The sequence below is a fragment of the Indicator indicator genome, chromosome 14 (assembly GCF_027791375.1).
Source record: "Indicator indicator isolate 239-I01 chromosome 14, UM_Iind_1.1, whole genome shotgun sequence".
NCBI lineage: Eukaryota > Metazoa > Chordata > Aves > Piciformes > Indicatoridae > Indicator > Indicator indicator.
The window spans coordinates 22,358,831-22,368,772 of record NC_072023.1 but is presented as its reverse complement, the minus strand read 5'-3'; the positions used below and the strand labels follow the sequence as shown (position 1 = coordinate 22,368,772).

The 9,942-nt window shown below is 42.6% G+C and overlaps 1 protein-coding gene across 1 annotated transcript; it reads left to right on the top strand.

The window, feature by feature from the left end:
- Window positions 1-1,036: 1,036 nt before the first annotated feature.
- MGST1 (microsomal glutathione S-transferase 1) lies at window positions 1,037-9,487 on the top strand. The gene is made up of 4 exons (XM_054386670.1): window positions 1,037-1,064; window positions 4,012-4,159; window positions 6,503-6,600; window positions 8,914-9,487. The coding sequence occupies exons 2-4, from the start codon at window positions 4,034-4,036 to the stop codon at window positions 9,158-9,160; spliced, it is 471 nt and encodes a 156-aa protein (XP_054242645.1). The 5' UTR covers window positions 1,037-1,064; window positions 4,012-4,033; the 3' UTR covers window positions 9,161-9,487.
- The last annotated feature ends 455 nt before the right edge of the window (window positions 9,488-9,942 follow it).

Here is a 9,942-nt window from a genome sequence, read left to right as displayed (position 1 = left end):
AGCAGGTCTGACACTACAGGCCTTGCTCAGATGAGTTTTGCTGTGTTTGATGGTTAATAAGAAGAGTCACAAAGGTCCACACACACAGGCATTTGACATGATGCACAGAAGTAGTATCAATGAACATAGAATATATGCATATGACTTGTTTTTCCATAATGATGCAGCTTTAAAAATTGTATCCCTGACTTTGTACACATCTTTAGGATTATTTCTGAACTACTTACTAGGCACCCGAGTACATTTTCCTCTGTCTTCAGTCTTGTTTATCATGAGATGCTTGGTCACAAGTATTGCTTTGGTTATGATGAGTGCTGTGGGACTCGCATACTTCTCTGTCAAGTAGTGGGAAACTGACATCAGGTTTCCTCCTTTCATCACATCCTTGTGCACCAGTGTAGGTCTGTGGCCAGCCTTGAAGTTCCTTTATTTTCTGTTATGCTTTGCAAAGCAACATAGTACATTTCGATTGGCACAGCAAGGATGGCCTGGCAATGCAAGCATTTTCAGATTTTTTTTTTTCCTTAGGTGGAAGTTCAGATTCACCAAAACAACATAGGGGCCAGAGTACTGAGACTTCATGTGCTGTACATAGGCTTTCAGACACACTCAGCCCATTTCGGAGTTTGTGCAATTGCTGGACACAGCAGGTTTCTAACAGAGCCTGGCTGAGTCACTGTCTTTGGTTTCCCTCCGTCTCAAAGTTCAAGGGTGTTCAGAGAGGAGGACTCTTGCTTCCTTGTCTGCTTTTACTGATTTTCTTGCTTTCCCTCCCAGGTAATGTTTGCTGGGCTCTGGGCCTGAACGCAGCCTTCCTTAGTGAGCCACCTTGGACGAACCCGCCGTGTCACCGCCACGACGCCGGCAACAGAGACCGCGACGATCCACTGGCACAGCGGTTCCACGTCCAGCCGTGGCGGTGACCCGGACCACGACACAAGGGGGAGAGGCGAAGCGAGGCGGGGCCGGGCCGGGCCTGGCCTCGGGGCGGGCGGAGACAGTGGCCGGTCGGGAGCAGCGGGGTTCGCTGTGGCGTGGGCGCTCGACGAGGGGACGCTGCTAAGGTGGGTGGCCGCTGCGTGATGGCGTCTCCCGCCGCCAGGCTGGAGCGGAAAGTCCTCCTATTGCCTTCCCCTCCCCCCCCCCCCCCCCCCCCCCCCCGCTGCCTCCTGGGCGCGAAACTCTCCGCGGGCGGCCCGCCAAACCGGAGGCGTTTTAATTTGGGGGGGCTGTTGCCCCTCGCAGGTGGGGGCGGCTCAGTGCCTTGTTGTTTGGGCGGGGGGGTAAGGGGTGAGCTTCCCGGGGATCCCGGCAGGGCCGGGGCTTTCTCGTCCTCCCTTCCGCCTGCGGGGGGCTGAAGTGAAAATCCCCGGCGTGCGGGGAGGCCGGGCTGTGTGGCTGAGCAGAGCTGGGGGTAGGGCGGCAGCGCCTTGCTGTTTCGAAAGGGGGTTCGCTGTGCTGCGCATGGCGTCGCTGGGCCATTCACGGCGTTCGGAGTGTGCTTCGAAACCCGGCAGTTTATGAAACAAACCGCAGAATGCCGCCCCGGAGCTGATACCGCTGTACGGTCAGCCAGCGCCGGGACAGAGTGGAGCAGTAGCAGTTGTAATCCTGCCGAGGGCACAGTAGCAGACATCGTCTTTACCCACTGGTTATTAAGACCCTGTACTTGTCTGGGCTTTGCATTCACAGCACAGGGCATCAGGCTGCACGTCAGGCTGTTTGGAGTTTTACTGAGCACAGCCCTTTAAGCCTAGTGTTGTTTTACCGTGTGGGGTTTATTTGTGCGTTTCTGCTGGTGTTAGAACTATGAATTCGTTTGTTGCAGTGAAGACAAGGCTTGGGCCTTACGAGAGCTTGGAGAGGCCAACCTTTCAAATAGGGAACATGGATAAATGAGGTGTGTTTCCAGTGGAAAGGACACAGAGATGCTGATGAACAGTTTCTCATGACTTTGTAGAGTTCTTGGATGTATTTTCAGCGTAGCTTGAAAAATGCAGCAGGGAAAAATGCTCTGATGCCACCGATTTCAGGCTTTCTGCTGTGATCCAAAGTTAAGTTGCAGTTTCTGTTTGCTGAGAAAAATCTTTACTGAATTGCGGCTTGAGGACTGCTGTACTGTAACTGAGAGAACACTGAGTTTGTTGTAATCCCTGGATGTAGTGCTTGGCTTGGTGACCCAAGCACTGTCTTGGAAAGAACAAAAGAGGGAGCAAAATCCCCTCGCCACAGCCAAATGGGTCTAGGCAAGGCGAGGTTTGATGCACCGAGCAAAAAGCTGCTTACTTGCATCCTGCCCCACTCGTCACCAACGATGTGCCTTCAGAGCAAGAGTTTTCTGCTGCTCTCAGCTCACCCAGTTTCCCTTCTTTGGCCATAACTGGCAGTGTCTCCATGCTTGAAAGCAAGATGAGAGATTATTAGAGCTGTAATAAAGCTGACATTTTTTTTTAATTACTGCTAGTGTTAAAATTATAGAAAATAAGGAAGTTAACTATCACAGTATATCAGAGGCTGGAAGGGACCTCAAGAGATCATCAGGTCCAACCCCCCTGCCAGAGCAGGATCACCCAGGGTAGTCCACACAGGAATGCATCCAGGTGGGTTTGGAAAGTCTCCAGAGAAGGAGAATCCACAACCCCCCTGGGCAGCCTGTTCCAGTGCTCCATCACCCTCACTGTAAAGAAGTTTCTCCTCGAGCTGAAATCTTCTATGTTCAAGTTTGAACCCATTGTTCCTTGTCTTATCACTGTGAACCACTGAAAAGAGCCTGGCCCCCTCCACTTGTCACCTGCCCCTCTGGTATTTATACACATTGATCAGATCCCCTCTCAGCCTTCTCTCCTCAAGACTAAACAGCCCCAGGGCTCTCAGTCTCTCTTCCCAGGGGAGATGCTCAAGTCCCCTAAGCATCCTCGTGGTTCTCTGTTGGATTCTTTCCAGCTGTATCAAAAAGTACATTTATTTTGGCCTTGAGTGAAGCTGAGACTTGCTACTTTTGTGGGTTCCAGCTCTACATCGACCAAGTGCATGACTGAAGCACTTGGTGAGGTAAACGCTTTGCTCTGGGCACTGAATGTGCAAGGGGACACAATTTTCATTTTACATGCATTCAGTCCTCATCACATTCTTAACTTTGGGATGCTGATAAAAGCTACCACCTCCATAGCAATGTGGGTTTGGTATTGTTTCACTGGAAAGAGAGTTCATTAGCTTAAACCTCCCATGATAAAAGCATAAATAGTTCTCTGCTCTTTGTCAGTACAACTTAATCTTTGCCCGTGAATCGTGTTAAAAGCAATTTTTAAGAATAAGGTCTCAAAGGAGAGAAATGCATGTTTTAACTCAGTTTGATCACAAGTTATTGCTGGGTGGGAAGATAGTGGTTAGTTTGAAAGCTGAAGTGCAGTTCTAATCGTGTCATTTTGCCAAAAAGAAAAGTAGGCAATCCTAGTTTTCCTCTTATGTGTAGTATATCTTCACAATCCTTCTATCCTGGTAACTGCAGAGGGAGATTCACTGGTCTCTTTCTGTTACTTCAAAAGTGTAATAAGTTATGTGACTAAATTGTGTTTCTGCAGTTAATATTAAATATTTTGGTAATTTATATCACAGAATCACTGAATGTTGAAGGTTAGAAGGGACCTCAAGAAATCACTGAGTCCAACCTGCCCTGCCAAAAGCAGGATCACCCAGGGTAGTCCACACAGGAATGCATCTGAGTGGGTTTTGAAAGTCTCCACAGACTTTGACAGTTGTTGACAGTTTAATAAGGATATAAAAGTGAAGTGAAATATTAAATGATAATGTAATATCTTATCTTAAAGTATTATGCCATCATGAAAATAAACTGAGGAAAACTAAATTTGTTTGAAAATAGATTTTTTCATGGTGGCAAAATTGTGCTGTCTCTGCAGTGATGCCTAAAAAAACCAAAAAGGCTATTCTGACAATCTTCTTGTCAGAACTTTGGATTGCTATGATGTTAACCTAACTTTAATGTTTTTAAAGGTCATCAGTGAGAAGCTGAGAAATGGCTAAATCCACCCGATTGCTTGACAATGAAGCCTTGCGGGCTTATGCTACTTATGCAACTATTGTTCTTCTAAAGATGATGCTAATGAGTCTTATAACAGCATACTTCAGAATCACAAGAAAGGTAAGAAATTTTGAATACTGTCTGGTAGAACAGATTGAAATTTGTATTGAAATACAGAGATATCACAGCTGTTTCTTTTCAGCTTTCAAATACTGATGCTGTGCTTTTTCTTCTGGCTCCCCCCTTTCAAACGGTAGTCTGAGTATGGTGTGCTGGTGCTCTGTTGGTCCCAAATGGACGACATCTTTAACCTAATTATAAGATGTTATGAGACTATCTTACAGTTGGATTTGACTTACATTAACTTTCTAAAACATTTATGTATTTTTAAATAAGAATTTTTCATAACTGTAATTTCTGGTGTCTTCTGTGGATAGCTGGTGTCTATGGTACCCCATTTCCAAAGCAAATAAAATGTGGTACGGAGCCATGTTACATGAATAACCAACTAGTAGGGTCAGAAGAGGGGATTTGAATTGGGGTTTTATGCACCAATAACCCTTCCATCCTACAGTTCTTAAGCTCTTTGCTTTCCCTAATTACAGAATTGTCAGGGTTGGAAGGGGCCTCAAGGATCATCTAGTTCCAACCTCCCTGCCATGGGTATGGACACCTCACACTAGATCAGGTTGCTCAGAGCTCCCTTGTTTTAGCCTTTCCATTGCAAGTGGGTCGTTAGGAAAAAAAAATGGAACTTTTATCCTAGAATGAGAGATGGGCTGAAAATGTGTGTGAGTTGATATATATGAAAGATCCACTGAGGTTTATAAACAATGCAGAATCTGCATCTAATTTAGGAGGGAGTGCTTATGGGAAGCATTGTGTTTGTTTGCCCTGTTCTTGGTCTTCTGTAGGCATCTGCTCATGGGCACTGTTGGAAACATGGTCCTGGGCTGAAAGAGCCCTCTGTTTGCTCCATGTGGCTGTTCTTGTGAGGTCAGCTTCTGCAGGATGGTGTATGTGCTTCAAGGATTTTATAGCAGTCCTTTTGTTTAAATGTGCTTTTTGTTCCTGTTGGGACAGGAACCCAGCTGAACTGTTTTTTTGTTCGTGAGGTCCTACTGCCGCCTCATTTGAGTGCTGCTGGTTTCTAATAGCTCTCTAGTCTTTGGCACAGCTGAAAATTCTGTGTAGTAGAACACATAGCATCTCCTGTGTAGCCAAAATAGGACCTAAATGTCTTATTTCCCTTCGCTCTTGCAGAAGCATCGGCTGTACTGGTCATAATATGCAGATCCAGATTTAATGCTTTTGCCATCACGGTCCATATGTATGCAGGTGACAATTGGACTTTCATCAATATGGAATATTTAGTTTTCTTACAACACAGCAATATTACAAACAGGCAAATTAATAGTGTCACTTTTATTCCCTATTTAATATATTGAAGTCTTTAAAATGTTAGGAAAGCAGTGGAGGGAGAGAAGGTAAAATGTTCCTGATTCTGATACTGTTAATGTATCTCCAGTAGTATTTTGAGGCCAAGGATATTTCACAAAAAGGGATCAGGTCTGCCTCAAAAAGCAATCATGTAGCTCTCCTAAAATCAAAAGGTTTCCTTTCTTGACTTAGTCCTGCGTAGCCTGAATGCTCTGCAGAATGCATAGAATTGTAGAATGTTAGTGGTCGTAAGGGACCTGTAGAGACCGTCTAGTCCAACCCCTCTGCCAAAGCAGGTTCACCTAGGGCAGGCCACACAGGAATGCATTCAGACAGCTTTTGAAAGTCCCTACAACCTCTCTGGACAGCCTGTTCCAGTGCCCTGTCACCCTCACAGTTTTTCTCTTCATGTTCAGGTGGAACTTATGTGTCAACAAGGAGAGCTCTACTGCTGTCTGCACTAACTAAATTAAATGTTGTTTTCAAGTAGTGTCTTACAGTATTTGGAGGTAATAAAGGGTCAGAGAAGTGGAAAATTTTGTACCTAAGTAGAAAAGGAGAAACATTTGGTTGTAAATGAGGACAGGAGTAAGTCTCTTGGTTTCTCTTGCTTCCATCTGAAGAAGTAAGTGCTCCAAAAACGTTTTGAGATAATTTGTCAAGAACAGTACAAAGGAGAGACTTATGCAGGCAGTAGGTCTACCTTTCAGGTCCCTATGTTCCTTCAGCCCTCTGGCATTACTTTAGGCTGAGTATCAGCCATCTGCCATGCTTGCATATCTTACAGGAAGGCTTTATCTACATGCATAAATTGTATTACATTAACTTGTCAACACACAAGCTACATAGAGGCTAGGTTCAAGGAAATAGTCAAGCAGCAAACGTGGTTCCCCATGCATTTAACTTCAGGTAAGTTACGGGATGTTATAGGGGCATTTGTGAAAAGAGTGACCTTTATAGCAAACTGCTTTGACTTTAGCATTCTGACTTCTAATGTCTGCTGTGCATTTATGTTTGAAATAGGCATTTGTCAACCCAGAAGACGTAGCAGTATCGTTTGGAAAAGGCGAGGGTGCTAAAAAATACCTGCGGACTGATCAGGATGTCGAACGTGTACGCAGGTAATGCATAGGAGTCTTTAGACATTGCTACTGTTCTGCTATTTAAAATCAATCACTTAGTTAATTTTACCCCTTTCTCTTTGGCAAACCCATGTGTGTTTTGTGTTGTTTTATGTAGTAATCTAATGCATTAATTTGTTGAAATGAACAAACCGTTCCACATTCAAGTGGTCAGCATGGGTACTAAAAAGTCATTGTCTCATCATCATAGCTAGCTCTTGGATAGTATCCTCTATGCATGGGGGAGGTGGTGAGAAGATTGTAAAATAGGACTGTAAGTTGATCTAGTATGAAGCAGTGTCCATTAAGTGTAAATCAGCTTTCTATATAACTTGAACACTGCTTGCAGTAGTTGCATTTTTTCTTAAAGCACAAGGGAAATAACTGGGGAAGGAGGAGTAGAACTATGTTAAAATCATGGAACTCCAGAGCTGTAATGGGAGCCTTAATCTAGCAAATTGTACAGACCAGGAGGCAAATCCTGTGCTCTTTTTGCTGGATTGGATTGAGGTTACACTGATGTGTCAAGTGTACAGGAAAGCTGACCATGACCTTGAAAGAATGCTATGAATAGTATGGCAGTGCAGCCTGTGGTGTGTGTATTTTATTTGCAAGATTTGTAGCAGAATTTAAGCTGTACTTCAGTGGGCTAAATAGTGTAGCTTATGCAGCTATCTGATGGCAAATTTTTTTGTTACCAAAATCATAACTTTCAAGATTCTTTTTGATACACCTGTGCTAACAAGGAAAGCTTTCATGGAATGCTTTTTGTGGCCTTGTTCTAATGAAGCTAGCAGATTGTTTGCTATATATTTTTATACCAAACCCTTGATTGTGAATGAACTGTTCTCATTTAAACCACTGTTAGGGAAGATCTTGGAAATAGGTAGCAGCTCAGATTTCAGTCCAGTGCATCTTTGCAAGTGTAGATGAGTGAAATTCCATGAAGGCTAATATATTTATGGATGTCTTGTCTGGATTAAGATCTCAAAAAGTAGAGTCTCATCTCAGTGGGCTGTAAAGATGCTCTGAATTTTCCTTTTTTCTCCCCCCAGGTGGGTTCAAGGAGTTTTTAGTTCTTTGCTGTTATACAAAAATGGGCATTTTTTGGTGAGGAGTAATTCCTTTCTTCAAATTGTTGTGTTAGAGAAATGACAACCAGCTTACATAGTCAAATGCTGTGCTGCTCTTTTGCAAAAGTTCTTCAGACAGCCCCAGACATAGTAAGTCAGCTTGGTTCTAGTTAGTCCATAGGTGTTGTGACATCCATCTATTCTTTCCAGCAACGATTCTTAATGGAAGTTTGCTATATTTTTCTTTTGCAAGCTTCCTGGCAACAAGTAATGGCATATAGATTCAGCATGGCTTCTCACATGTATAAGTGATTGGAATTTGTTCTCTTTATGGGTTTAGAAAAGACATTATTTCAGTGTACTTTTTTGCTTGGAAGGAGTGGCGGATATCTGAAGGGTAATGATAAATGAGTTCAGAAAGCCTCTGCAAAACAGCATCGTGTTCTGATTCTAGTTGGCTGTGTAATTTGACATAATTAGTAAGGCTTAGAAGTTGTTTCAGTCAGTAAATTTGGCTGGAATTACAGTTTTCTAAAGAGGTAATAGGAGCAGGGAAGATTTAGGAAGATGTGTGAAAGAATACTTCAAGATCTGGAGTTCAGTCTCAACACATTTTTAGTAAATCATATTATAGTTTCAAAATCTCAATCATTTTTCAGCTATTTTAGTGCTTTGTAGTGAAGAAAATTAACCAAAACCATAACTGTCACACCTGCTGGATGCTCAAAAATAACATTCCTTAAGATGATTGAACTTCATGAAGCTTTGATAGAATGTTTCCTGCATAGGATATTTAATCTTTTCTTTGTGGAGAATGCAGAGTTTATGGGATGAGAATAGACCACCTGGGCCATGAAGTCTAGCAGTTTTGGTCACAGTCATCTAGTTAATTGATGGTGGTTTGAGAGAGGCTACAAGAAAATTTCACCTCTCTGAGAACACCCAGGTGCTCTCACGTAAGTCCCTAATATTACTGAGGTCTAGGAGAAAAACAAAGACCTTTAATACAGAAGATCAGAAGCTTAAAATTGTGAGGAGCAGCAGGAGAGATCAGAGAGGTGTCTGGTGAAGTCCCAAAGTCACTTCAGTAGCTATATAAAGTTCCTGCTGCAGAGGAAACCAACAGCTTTGTTAGGGCCTTAACAGTAGCATGTTCTGAAGATGCTGAAAAATAATAAGGCTTGAAGTGGCTTATTTAACAAAATACAACACTGTAAACCAATTTTGCTTCTTTCCCCAGAGGCCACCTGAATGACCTTGAAAATATTGTCCCATTTCTTGGCATTGGACTGCTCTATGCTCTTAGTAGCCCTGAGCTGTCCACAGCCTTGATGCATTTCAGGATCTTCGCTGGGGCTAGGATTTTCCACACTTTTGCATACTTGATCCCTCTTCCTCAACCTAGCAGAGGTTTGTCTTGGGCAGTTGGGTATGCAGTGACCATCTCGATGGCGTACAAAGTGCTGAAGACGGTGTTGTACCTGTAGCAGAGCTGTAGCTTGTGTCTACCATTCAACATTCCATGCAAAGTTTCCAGCAGTGTCTGTTGATGTCTTGAACAAACCAGCATGAGTATTCCATGGTGACTGGAATTAATCTTGTAACAGAGGCTTTTTATTCCTGTTCAGAAATACTTATTTTTTGGAGTTAAAAAAAAAAAAATAAAATCCTTCTCCCTGTATTCCCTGCCAAAATATTAGATTGAATGTTGCCTTTGCAATTTGTCAAGTGCTTACAATTCTAAACATGTGATGATGCTGTATTGATAGCATGTGTGATAATTTTGTAGAGATGCTCTATTTTTGGCTGTAGCTCTGAAGTCTAAATCAATAAAGACAAGAGGAAAAAAAAAAAAAGGCGTGTTTGTATTTTTGTTTTCATTTTGACTCTTCTCACTGCAGCCAGCAAATAGCATGTCACTGTGAATCAGGAAGAGATTCCAATCATACGGTTCTTTGAAGAATGCTTACCTTAATAATAAGATATAACCAGCAATTCTAGGCTTGTTGTAAAAAATCTTTGATGAAATTGTTGTTTGGATAATGTAGTTTGGGATTAAAAAACCCAATCCGTTGCAGCTCCGTTTCTGTCAGTTGATTAGATTAAAAAACAAACAAAGTTGTTGGGCTAAACTCTCTTTTGTGATGCTGGTGTAATTCTTTTTTGTGGAGGCTGCTCCAAGCATAGGTTCTGTGACTGTAAATAAAGTATAAAACCTTTTTTTGAAGATTTTATTATTTTTTATTACTATTTTTGAATAAATTCAGCA